This window comes from Saimiri boliviensis, chromosome Y (genome assembly GCF_048565385.1).
Source record: "Saimiri boliviensis isolate mSaiBol1 chromosome Y, mSaiBol1.pri, whole genome shotgun sequence".
Taxonomy (NCBI): Eukaryota; Metazoa; Chordata; class Mammalia; order Primates; family Cebidae; genus Saimiri; species Saimiri boliviensis.
This window is the reverse complement of record NC_133471.1, coordinates 20,541,436-20,554,815: the sequence shown is the minus strand read 5'-3', so window position 1 is coordinate 20,554,815 and position 13,380 is coordinate 20,541,436. Positions and strand designations below refer to the sequence as shown.

The window sequence follows — 13,380 nt, the reverse complement described above, 5'->3', positions numbered from 1 at the left end:
GTTAGAAGGAAAATGAACAAACAGAAAGAAATAGATTTGACATCAACAGAGATGACGTCCACTCAGAGACCCCATCCAAAGATCATCAACTTCAAAGATCAAAGGTAGATAAAATCTACAAAGATGGGAAGAAACCAGTGCAAAAAGGCTGAAAACTTGAAAATCCAGAACGCCTCTTCTCCTCCTGGGGATCTTAACTCCTCACCAGCAAGGGAACAAAACTGGATGGAGAATGAGTTTGAGGAATTGATAGAAGCAGATTTCAGAAGGTGGGCAATAACAAACTGCTCCAAGCTAAAGGAGCCTGTTCTAACCCAATGCAAGGAAGCTACGAACCTTGAAAAAAAGGTTAGACGAAATGCTAACTAGAATAACCAGTGAAGAGAAAAACATATACGACTTGACGGAGCTGAAAAACACCGCAGGAGAACTTTTTGTGCAGCCTACACAAGTGCCAATAGCTGAACTGATCACGCGGAAGAAAGGATATCAGAGATCGAAGATCAACTCAGTGAAATAAAGCGAGAAGGCAAGATTCGAGAAAAAAGAGTGGGAATAAATGAACAAAACCTCCAAGAAATATGGGATGATGTGAAAAGACTAAAGCTACATTTGACTAGTGTACCTGAGTGTGACAGGGAGAAAGGAACCAAGTTGGAAAACACTCTTCAGGATATTTTAATCTAGGAGAACTTCCCAAACCTAGCAAGACACATCAACATTCAATTCAGAAAGACAGAGAACACCACAAAGATGCTCCTTGAGAAGAGCCACCCCAAGACACGTAATCGTCAGATTCACCAGGGTTGAAATGAAGGGGAAAATGCTAAGGGCAGCCAGAGAGAAAGGGAAGACCATCAGAATCACAGTGGATCTCTTGGCAAGAACCCTACAAGCCAGAAGAGAGAGTGCATGTGTGTGTGTGTGTGTGTGTGTGTGTGTGTGTGTGTGTGTGTTGTGGGGGGTGGGGGCATTATTCAACATCCTTAAAGAAAAGAACTTTCAACCCAAAAGTTTATATACAGCCAAATTAACCTTCACACGCAAAGGAGAAATAAAATTCTTTAAAGACAAGCAACTGCTGAGAGATTCTGTCACCAGCAGGCCTGCCTTACAAGAGCTCCTGAAGGAAGCACTAAACATGGAAAGGAACAACCAGTAACAGCCACTGCAAAAGCATACCAAATTGTAAAGACCATAGGCACTATGAAGAAACCGCATCAACTAACTGGAAAAACAAACAGCTAGCATCAAAATGGAAGGTTCAAATTCATACGTAACTGTATTAACCTTTAATGTAAATGGGTTAAATGGCCCAATTAAAAGACACAGAGTGGTAAGTTGGATAAAGAGTCAAGAACCATCGGTGTGCTGTATGCAAGAGACCCATCTCACATGCAAAGACACACATAGGCTCAAAATAAAGGATCAAGGAAGGTTTGCCAAGCAAATGGAAAGCAAAAGCAAAAGCAAAAAAAAGGCAGGGGTCACATTCCTAGTCTCTGATAAAACAGACTTTAAACCAGCAAAATCAAAGATGATAAAGGGATCAATGCAACATGAAGAGCTAACTATCCTAAATAAATATGCAACCAATACAGGAGCACCCAATACATAATGCAAGTTCTTAATGACCTACAAAAAGGCGTAGACCCCCCCCCCCCCACAATAATAGTGGGAGACTTTAACACCCACTGTCAACATTATACAGATGAACAAGATGGAAAATTAACAAGGATATCCAGGATGTGAGCCAGATCTGGACCAAGCAGACCTGAAAGACATCTACAGAACTCTCCACCCCAAATCCACAGAATATACATTCCTCTAAGCACCACATTGCACTTATTCTAAAATTGATCACATAATTGTAAGGAAAACTCTCCTCAGCAAATACAAAAGAAAAAAACATCAGAGACAAATAGTCTCTCAGACCACAGTGCAATCAAATTAAAACTCAGGATTAAGTAAGTCACTCAAAACCCCAAAACTACACAGAAACTTAACAGCCTGTTCCTGAGTGACTACTGGATGAATAATGAAATGAAGGCAGAAATAAAGATGTTGTTTGAAACCAATGAGAATGAAAACACAGCATACCAGAATCTCTGGAACATGATCAAAGCAATGTGTAGAAGGAAATTTATAACATTAAGTGCCCATATGAGAAGCGAGGAAAGATCTAAAATCAGCACCCTAATGTCGTGATTAAAAGAACCAGAAGAGCAAGAGCAATCAAATTCAAAAGCTAGCAGAAGACAAGAAATAACTAAGATTAGAGAAGAACTCAAAAAGATAGACATGCAAAAGAACATAAAAAAAAAAAAAAAAGGCAATGAATCCAGGAGTTGGTTTTATGAAAAGATCAACAAAATAGACAGACCACTAGCTGATAGTAAAGAAGAAAAGAGAAAAATAATCAAATAGATGCAGTAAGAAATGATAAAGGGCATATCACCACTGATCCCACAGAAGTACAGACTACCATCAGAGAATACTATAAACACCTCTAGGCAAATCAGTAAATCTAGAAGAAATGAATAAATTCCTGGATACTTACACCCTCCCAAGACTAAACCAGGAATAGACCAATAACAAGGTCGAATCCCCGAATAGACCAATAACAAGGTCTGAAATTGAGGAATGTATGGGTGCCACAAGCAATACCCAATTTCCTTGGTTTTAGCCCCAACGAGAGAATTGGCTCTACAGATCTATGAGGAAGCCAGAAAAGTAAAATACTCATTTTGGCGATTATTGCTTTTCTCATTGATCAAATGATGTTTTTATGGCCACTGACATGTTCTTTGCTTATAGTTTTCTTACCGATCTAGAGTTCGCCCTTGTGTAGTTTATGGTGGTGCTGATATGGGTCAGCAGATTCGGGACTTAAAACGTGGATGCCACTTGTTAGTAGCCACTCCAGGACGTCTAGTGGATATGATGGAAAGAGGAAAGATTGCCTTAGACTTCTGCAAGTACGTCAGTTTTTTCATATGGGATGCATCTGTTTTTGTATTAGAAGTTGATTACTTCTGTAGTATTTTACTAGGACTGCCTGAACTTTGATAATTTAATTTGCCACATGGTTTTGAAAATTGCAGTTAACCTTTTTGTTTAAGAGTAAGTGAAATTTTAATAGAGGCTCTAAGTTTTAGCAGTCAACATATGGCTCATTTGGTTGTCATCTTGAGCCGTGTTGTCTCATGATTGTGTCTCTCTGTGTGTGTGTGCATGCGTGCATGCGTTTGTTGCATATGTATCAGATTGTGACACTGGAACATTTCCCGATCGAGGGACTACATTCGTGTAATTAGTTACGCAACTATGCCGAGTAATTAGTTTCTCAGATCAGATGATCCAGGATCAACTGAGGGTTTTTCATAACAGGTACTTAGTGTTGGATGAAGCTGATAGGATGTTGGATATGGGATTTGAACCTCAGATACGTCGTATAGTTGAACAAGATAGTATGCCACCAAAGGGTGTTCGTCAGACTATGATGTTTAGTGCTACTTTTCCTAAAGGAATACAGGTATTGTTTGATGTTTCCATTTATGTTGAGAACATTTGTGTTTATTATCCTTAGATAATTTGTGTACTGAAGTAGGTAATTGAGTATTTTTCTCACTTTTTCAGATGCTTGCTCGTGACTTTTTGGATGAATATATCTTTTTGGCTGTAGGCAGAGTAGGCTCTACCTCTGAGAACATCAAATAGAAAGTATTTTGGGTGGCAGACTTAGATAAACGGTCATTTCTGCTTGACCTGTTGGGGACAGCAGGTAAAATTATGAATAATAATAATAGTGTCAGTTACCCGTAAGGAGCATCTCTTTACATCTCTTCTGTCCCTTCCCCCTGCCTCTCCTCCTCATTCTAAACATGGTTAGAACAATGTTTACTCTAATTGGGTCTGTTTGCTTTGCTTCCAGGATTTATTCTAGCACAAGGACTAGAATTAACCCAGTTAGTATTTAGATTAACCAGCGATGCTAATTGATTATGAGTAAGCAAAGCCTTCTGATTTTTCAGGGAGGGATTCACTGACTTTGGTGTTTGTCCAGACCAAAAAGGGAGCGGATTCCCTGGAGGATTTCTTACACCATGAAGGATATGCTTGTACTAGCATTCATGGAGACCGATCCCAGAGAGATCGAGAGGAGGCCCTTCACCAGTTTCGCTCGGGGAAAAGCCCAATTCTTGTGGCTACAGCTGTATGTAAAGTTTATTTTTTAATTAATCATGTGTGTGTAGTGCTTTTTTTTTAAAATAAAAGTTGCTTTTCAGGTGGCAGCACGAGGACTGGACATTTCAAATGTGAGACACGTTATCAATTTTGATTTGCCAAGCGATATTGAAGAATACGTGCATCGTATTGGCCGTACAGGACGTGTAGGAAACCTGGGTAAGGATTTTGTCAGCAAGTTTGATTTTTAGTTTTTTTTTATTGTGATGCATGCAACAAAGATTTGACAAAGAACCTTCAACATAGAACGTTTATATCTGAGGGAAAATTTTAGAATAATCAGCGAACTAAACTTTTCTTTCCGTCCCTTTGGTTTGGTTGTGCTACAGTTCACAATGTCATATTTTAGTTTTGACTTACAGTATTTTATACAGGAATATAGGAATGTAAGAACACCATGCTACTTAATGGAAAGTTCATGTACTTTTCTCGATCTCCGTAGGCCTTGCCACCTCATTCTTTAATGAAAAAAATGTGAATATTACAAAGGATTTGTTGGATCTTCTTGTAGAAGCCAAACAAGAAGTGCCTTCTTGGTTGGAACATATGGCTTATGAACACCACTACAGGGGTGGCAATCGTGGACGATCTAAAAGGTACACAGTGTTGTGAGCCTTCACCCTCGTTGTTACTTACTGGGGGCAGCAATGTTTCAGAGTTAACTTTTCTGCGAGTAACGTGTTAAACAGTTAGTTTCAACTATAATACATAAACATTTTGGGCAAGGGGTAATTATTAGAAAGGGTGACATGGAATTAAGTGTCAGTTCTTCACGACTGAGTACTTTAGAAACTCTGTTAGAACACATGGAACAATAATGGTAAGGTTCCTGTTAGAACATAATGGAACTGAAGTGAAAAATTAAATTGGGAATTGGGAAGTTTAAGCAGGAATATGCAATAGGCTGTTCTGAACTCACCTCAAGTGGTCCACCCGCCTGGCCGTCAAACTGCTGGGATTTCAGGAGTGAGACACCACTCTGGGCCTGGAGTCCCTTTTACGGGCAGACTGATCATCCCTCAGGGGTCCCTGCCTCGTCTCTTCCCAGAGACCCCCCACTTCCATCGCTTTAGACAGAAGCTTCCAACCTGAATCTGGGGAAACTGAAGCAGGCCTGATCCCCTGTCTTCCCCGCCCAGCTGCTGGCATCTCCCTGGGGCCTCCATTCCAGCATCGAGTGGAGTTGGGATCCCCAAAGTGGAAGCTGTCCCCGTGCACCAGGAAGGGTCCTCACCGCCAGGTGCGGCAGCTGTGTCCCGGCTCTTCCACACCGCAGTCATTGCGGGGGAGGAAAACGCCCTGCTGAGTCTCCAGCGGCCTCAGTGTGGGAGCTTCGCGGTGTCAGCCCCTGGTCGGGACACAGCCGGCAGCCATGGCGTTCCAGGAGAGCCGTGGGCTGCCCAGAAATCCCGGCCGCGAAAGGCAGGATCTTTCTGGGTGTGGGCAGCAGTCGCTGTCACCCGTGCCGGAGTGCGGTGGTGCGATCTCATTTCACTGGGCCTCGGCTTCCCGAGTGGCTGGGATTACGGGCGCCTGGCGCCGCCCCTGCTAATTCTATATTTTTGGTAGAGGCAACATTTCACCTCATTGGCCAAGACGGTCTCAACCCCCTGACGTCGTGATCCTCCCACCTCAGACCCTCAGAGTGCCAGAATGACTGAGACCAGCCTGGCCAACATGGAGCGACCCCGTCCCTGTTAAGAACCCAAAACTAGCTGCGCATGGTACCCCTGCCAGTAATCCCAGCTACCTGGGAGACCGAGGCGGGACAGTCGCGTGGGCCTGGGAGGTGGGCGGAGGTTGCTGTGAGCTGAGATCCCACCACTGCACTGCAGCCTGGAGAAAAGATGAGACTGTCTCTTACAAACAGTCCCCGGTTCCGTCCTGTGGAACTAATGGGGCAGCTTCCGCTGGCTCCCTGGGCAGGTGGCGCGTTTGTTCTCTGAGTTTTACTATTGTTGGCCAGGCTGGAGTGAAACCTGGGCCTCCGGAGTTGCTGGGATTACAGGTACCCACCCACCACCATACCCAGCTAATTCTGTGTTTTTAGCAGAGATGGGGTTTCTCCATGCCATTCAGGCTGGTTGTGAACTCTCGGCCTCAAGTGATTCAGCCAGCCAGTCCTGCAGAATCTGCAAAAGTCGAGGCTCTGGGCAAGCCGCGTGTTGGAGGTCACTTCACAGGAAGTAATACATGATGATACGGCTGGGGGCGTGATTCAAGAGAAAGTCACAGTTCTGCTGTGGAGGAGTGGCTCAGCCTGTCAGTGCAGCACTTTGGGAGGCGGAGGCCGGGAGTTCGACACCAGCCTGACCAACGTGGTGAAACCCTGTCTCTACTAAAAACACAAAATTAGCTGGGTGTGGTGGCCAGTACCTGTAATCCCAGCTACTGGGAGGCTGAGTCTGGACAATCACTTGAACCTGGTTGCCGTGAGCCAAGGTCATACCACTGCTCTCCAGCCTGGGCAACAAGAGTGAAACTCTTCAAAAAAGAATCTCAGAAAACAATCACGGTTCATTCCTTCGACTGGCTCCCTGGGTGGGTTCCCTGTTTTAGGTGTTAGATCTGCAGGCATTGGGACCATCCCTGGGGGCTGCAGGGGGGCTGTCGGGCACCCTCCTTGCCAGGTCACCCTGTTCCTGCACCAGGATGCCCCGGCCTGGCCATCTGACATCCCCCGCCACTCAGACCATGCTGACGCCTCCTGTCCTGTGGCTTCATGCACCCAATTTCAGTGTGACCCTCACTGGGGTCGTGGGTGCAGCTCAAGGCCTCACACTCAGCAGAGGCTCGGTCAGGAGGACCCCATATCGGGAGACAGGGCCTGGAGAGGGGATGGGAAGTGAAGCCAGCGTCCAGCTCTGGGGCAGGAGGTCGGGACACGGAAGACTCCGGGCTGGCCTCAGGCTGTCAGCATGACTGGACCTGCCAGGGCACAGCCCCTGCCGGATACGGGAAGCTCCTGTCGCCTACGGGTAGAAAGCTGCGTGTACACAGCTTCTTTAGGGACATCTATGAAAACACTGTGAGGTGGCTTTGAAAGAGACCAGCAGTGTGGCCGGGCGCTGTGACTCATGCCTGTCAGGCCAGCACTTGAGAGGCCGAGGCAGGCGGATCACCTGAGGTCAGGAGTTCGAGACAGGCCTGGTCAACATGGTGAAATCCTGTCTGTACTAACAATTAAAAAAAAAAAAAATTACCTGGGCGCAGTGGCACATGCCTGAAATCCCGGCTACTCAGGAGACTGAGGCAAGAAAAGTGTTTGAACCCGGGAGGCGGAGGTTGCCATTGCACCCCAGCCTGGGCAACAGAGGCGGACGCTGTCTCAAAAAAATGAAAGGACACCAGCATCCAGGGTCCTGTGCCAGCCTGGAGTCACACGGTCCAAAAGCAGCAAAGCAAACGTGCTTCCCAGAAGTACTGGAAGACCTCGTTATAAAACGCTGGAGGCCGGGGGCACGGTGCCTCATGCCAGTAATCCCAGCACTTTGACAGGCCACGCGGGGCAGACCACCTGACGTCGGGAGTTCGAGACCAGCCTGGCCAACATGGCAAAACCCCGTCTGTATCCAAAAATACAAACCTTAGCTGTGCGCGGTGGCTCATGCCTGTAATCCCAGCACTTTGGGAGGCCGAGGCGGGTGGATCACAAGGTTAGGTGTTCGAAACCAGCCTGACCAACAGGGTGAAAATCCTTCTCTACTAAAAATACAAAAAAATGAGCTAGGAGTAATGGTGGCCTCCTGTAATCCCAGCTACTCAGGAGTCCGAGGCGGGAGATGCTTGAACCCCAGAGGCAGAGGTTGCAGTGAGCCGAGATCGTGCCCCTGCACTCCAGCCTGGGCGACAGCCACACTCTGAATCAAAAACCAAACACTTGAGACAGGCGCTCTGACAGTGTTGGAGGGACATGGCTGAATCTGAGACAGGGACCAGTGAGTGGGTTAAAAAGCAGTTTATTGTGAAAGAAACACACACAGGTCTGTTCTTTCCTCTTCCCGACAGCTTGGGACGGAACAACAGGGGCCTCTCCCGTGCCCACCACTGTCAGGAATGTGTGTCCAGCACCCAGAATGTGCGGGCGCCCCGCCCAGCCAGGGAGAGGCAGGCAGCCCTGACGGGCCCTGAGCCGGGTCTCAGCTTTTCTCCACGACCTGTATCTCCGTCACCTGGCACTCCTCCAGGCCGGCTCTGCCCGCCTCCCAGACCACCTGCAGAGAAGGGAGAGGGCAAGAGGAAGTGGCCGGGTGGGCATGCTGGCTCCTGTCATTCTGGCATTTTGGGAGGCCGAGGCGGGCTGACCACCTGAGGTCAGGAGATCGAGACCAGCCTGAACAACATGGAGAAACCCCAGCTCTACTAAAGATACAGACATTAGCTGGGCATGGTGGCACGTGCTTGTAATCCCATCCACTCAGGGGGCTGAGGCAGGAGAATCGCTTGAACCCTGGAGGCGGAGGTTGCAGTGAGCCAAGATCACGCCACTGCACTCCAGCCTGGACCTCACAGCAAGACTCCGTCTCAGAAAATAAAAAAGGCAAGGCCGGGTGAGCTGGCCACACCCACACAAGACACGCAGTATCCTAATTCTCGGGGCTGTGCAGTCTCAAACGTGCTCTGTCCCGGGGTGTGGGCGCAGTGACTGCCCATGGTCACGGTGGGCTGGGAGTCAGTGACCCCCACTCCCTTCATTCTGCAGTTTCTCCCAGCCGCCCGTCAGGACTGCTGCACCAGCCCTTGTCACTCCTCATCCACTGGAGTGCAGCCGGGCGATCTTCATTCACTGCAGCCTCCGCCTCCGGGTTCAAGCAGTCCTCCTGCTCCAGCCCACCACCATGCCCAGCTACTTAAAAAAAAAAAAAAAAGTCTCCACTGGAAATACAAACAGTAAACCAGGCGTGGTGACGGGCGCCTGTCATCCCACTACTCGGGAGGCTGAGGAAGAATCTCTTGAACCCGGGAGGCGGAGGTTGCAGTGAGCCAAGATCACACCACTGCTCTCCAGCCTGGGCAACAGAGCAAAACTCCATCTCCAAACAAACCCAACCAAGAAAAACTAGCCAGTCTGGAGTGCAGGGGTGCAATCTCCACTCACTGCAACCTCCACCTCCCGGGTTCAAGGGATTCTCCTGCCTCAGCCTCCCGAGTAGCTGGGATGACAGGTATGCACCACCATGCCCAGCTGATTATTGTATTTTTAGTAGAGATGGGGTTTCACCACGTGGACCAATCTGGTCTTGATCTCTTGACCTCGTGATCTGCCCACCTCAGCCTCCCAAAGTGCTGGGATGACGGGCACTCGCCACTGTGCCCGGCCAGTTTTCTGTTTGTAGTAGAGACAGGGTTTTATTCACCATGTTGGCCAGGCTGGTCTCCACTGCCTGGCCTCCAGCTGTCTGCCTGCCTCAGCCTCCCAAAGTGCCCGCCACGCCCCCAGCTCCCTCCCTTGGCAGGAAACACAACGTACCAGCTTATCATTTCGGAAGCTGTTCCCCATGGGGTCTTTCATGTGAGGGAGACGGGGAAACAGTCTCTCCACCACGAGGTACCTGGGAGGAAAGAGAAGCCGCCCTGCTCTGAACCCAGCACCAAACACGTCATCACCCGGAGGGGCTCAGCGTGTCCAGAAGACGCCGTAAAGACGACAAGACCGAGCAAAAGACTCAAGCAAGTCACCTGCTCAGGGGGCCTCTATGTTCCCTGTCCCCGAGGCCCAGACACCCCCTGAGCAGTTGACTCAGGAGTGTCAGGAACTGGGCGCTGGTACCCCCGCCTCCCACGAAGGCCCTGCTCCCTCAGATCACCGAGGTTATGACCTGAGCCCGCAGCGGGCAGCAACCCCCTCTGCCTCCTCCTCCTCCAGCCCTCTGGGAGACAGAAGTCACCTGACACCCATTTCACAGACTTTTTTTGTTTGTTTGTTTTAGAGACAGAGTCTCGCTCTGTCACTCATGCTGGAGTGCCATGGGGAGACCTCAGCTCACAGCAACCTCCGCCTCCCAGGTTCAAGGGATTCTCCTGCCTCAGCCTCCTGAGTAGCTGGGATTACAGGCATGAGCCACCATGTCCGGCTAATTTTTGGATTTTTTTTTTTTAGTAGAGATGAGGTTTCTCCATGTTGGCCAGGCTGGTCTTGAACTCCCGACCTCAGGTGATCCGCCCGCCTCGGCCTCCCGAAGTGCTGGCAAGACAGGCTTCAGCCAGTGCATCCAGCCTTACAGATTTTTCTTCTTTTTTGGAGATGGAGTCTCCCTCACTCACCCAGGCTGGAGTGCAGTGGTGCAATCTCAGCTCACTGCAACCTCCACTTCCCGGGTTCAAGCCATTCTCCTGCCTCAGCCTCCCGAGTACCTTGGATTACAGGCACCAGCCACGAAGTCCAGATAATTTTTTAAAATTTTTTATTTTTTTGTTTGTTATTTTTAGTAAAGATAGGGTTTCTTCATGTTGGCCAGGCTGGTCTCAAACTCCTGACCTCAGGTGATCCACCCTCCTCGGCCTCCCAAAGTGCCGGGATGACAGGCGTGAGCCACCGTGCCTGGCCCCCATTTGACAGATTGTGGGGCTTTGACAGCCAGCGAGGACACAGGACCTGGGGGGACCCAGCTGGGGAACGAAAACCCAGACTTGGCCTGCAAGACGGATCCTGTTCCCCGTCCAAATGGACAGTGTTGACCTTACCCGGGCCCTGCCCCCACAGAAAGCCTGGCTCTCCGCCCTCTGACTCTGTCAGGCTCACATGGCAGGGCCGGGGAACCAACCCTGCCTCCTCCACCCTGGGGACACCTCCGGTCCCACCAGAGCCCTGAGCTTCAGCTCTGCAGACATCCTGGCAGGGGACGGTAGGGGACGAAAACTGGCGGAGGATCTGTGAATAATTCTCAAGGGTCCAGGCTTGCTGGCTCAGGCCTGTCATCTCAGCAGTGTGGGAGGCCGAGGCAGGCGGATCACTTGAGACCAGGGCTTCGAGACCATCCTGGCCAACAGGGTGAATCCCCGTCTCTACTAAAAATAGAAAAATTAGCCAGTTATGGTGACACGTGCCTGTGGTCCCAGCGACTCGGGAGGCTGAGGCAGGAGAATCGCTTGAACCGGGGAGGCAGAGGTTGCAGTGAGCTGAGATTGCGCCACTGCACTCCAGCCTGGTGACAGAGCGAGACTCAAAAAATAAATATATAAATGAATAAAATAATAATAGTGGCCAAGCATGGTGGCTTATGCCTGTAATCCCAGCACTTTGGGAGGCTGAGGCAGGTATATCACTTCCATCGAGGAGTTCAAGACCAGCTGGGCCAACAGGGTGAAACGCCGTCTCTACTAAAAAACAGAAATTAGCAGGGCACGGTGGCTCACGCCTGTCATCCCAGCACTTTGGGACACTGAGGCGGGCAGATCACAAGGTCAAGAGATCAAGACCATCCTGGCCGACATCGTGAAACCCCGTCTCTACTAAAAATATAAAAATTAGCCGAGCATGGTAGCATGTGCCTGCAGTCCCAGCTACTCGGGAGGCTGAGGCAGGAGAATCACTTGAACCCGGGAGATGGAGGTTGCAGTGAGCTGAGATTGTGCTATTGCACTCCAGCCTGGCGCATGGCGACAGAGCAAGACTCTGTCTGAAAAAAAAACAAAAACAAAAACAAAAACAAAACCCGGGTGTGGTGGCAGGTGCCTGTAAAACCAGCTACTCGGGAAGCTGAGGCCAGAGAATGGCTTGAACCTGGAAGGTGGAGTTTGTGGTGAGCCGAGATCGCACCATTGCACTCCAGCCCAGGCAACAGGGTGAGAAATCATCTCAAAAAAAAAGTTATAAATGTCCCCGTGTCCTTTGTTCAGGGGCACTCTTCTGACAAGACTGCCCGTGAGGTGCACCCTTGCTGAGCGATCCACTGTCTTGGTGTTTATTTTATTTTATTTTTTTAAAGATGGGGTTTCACCAAGATGGCCAGGCTGGTCTTGAACTTGTGACCTAAGGTGATCCACCCACTTCAGCCTCGCAAAGTGCTGAGATGACAGGCATGAGCCTCGGTGTGGTTTTTTGTGATATTATCAACCTGTTCCCAAGAAGGGCTCACCTTTTGCAGAGCAGGACAGCACAGAGCACAGCCAGCAACGTCCCCAGCGCGATGAGCAGTGACATCCGCCAGGCTCGGTGTGCAGGCCCTCCTCCTGATCACACACTAGGAGAAAATCGTGAGGAGCTCAGGGACCAGGGGCCACCCTGGGGGGACCAGGTGCCGTGCGCTCTCCCCGGCAGCAGACAGGCGGCGGCCAGGCGGGGTGGCAGCCAGCGGGAACCTCCTCTTGACTCGTGCATTCGTCCTCAGCGCACAGATGACTCTACTGCATTCCAGGGACCTAGACTGAGCACTTGCACCCTGGAAGTGACAGCCGCAGGGTCCAGACCCTGAGGGTCTACTGGGTGCTGTTTTGTATGCAGACACAGATCAAAGGAAAGACACAGACACAGAGATAAGAGAAGAGTCCAGCGGGGCGCTGGGGACCAGGACTACCAAGGCGCGCACTCCAAGGGTGGCCTCGAATGCCTGGATGTGCTGACATTGGCTGTATACAGCTCAGCGGTGTAGGGTCAGCAGATGGAACCTCTGACATCATTTACAAGGTCCAGCACATCACGGGATTCCACTACACGGCCACGCCGGAATGCTTCTGCGTCCTTAGCAGAAACATCAAAGGCTCTTAGGATCCGTCTATTCTTTTTATGTTTCATATATTTTTTTGACACGGAGTCTCACTCTGTGGCCCAGGCTGGAGTGCCATGGTGTGGTCTCCGCTCCCTGCAACCTCCACCTCCCGGGTTCAAGCGATTCTCCCGCCTCGGCCTCCCGAGTCGCTGAGATGACAGGCGCCTGCCACCACGCCCGGCTAACTTTTGCATTTTTAGTAGAGACAGGGTTTCACCATGTTGCCCAGGCTGGTCTCAAACTCCTGACCTTGTGATCCGCCCACCTCGGCCTCCCAAAGTGCTGGGGTGACAGGTGTGATTCCTCTATTATTTCTTCTCATGATTCCTAAGAACTTAAAAGCAGCTCCGGGTGGGAAAGCAGACCATGAAAGCGGACAAGGTTGGTGACCGCCAGAGCTCAGCACCGCAGAGGCGCGTTTAAG

At 49.8% G+C, this 13,380-nt stretch overlaps 1 protein-coding gene across 1 annotated transcript; it reads left to right on the top strand.

The window, feature by feature from the left end:
• The first annotated feature begins 811 nt into the window (after positions 1 to 811).
• On the top strand, positions 812 to 12,955 carry LOC141582973 (ATP-dependent RNA helicase DDX3Y-like). Its single transcript, XM_074392413.1, is given in 12 exon segments — positions 812 to 852; positions 2,646 to 2,733; positions 2,818 to 2,978; positions 3,391 to 3,535; positions 3,640 to 3,784; positions 4,035 to 4,216; positions 4,290 to 4,407; positions 4,691 to 4,856; positions 5,388 to 5,718; positions 6,808 to 7,044; positions 12,336 to 12,485; positions 12,827 to 12,955. Coding segments are annotated over 12 exon segments (1,893 nt in total).
• The last annotated feature ends 425 nt before the right edge of the window (positions 12,956 to 13,380 follow it).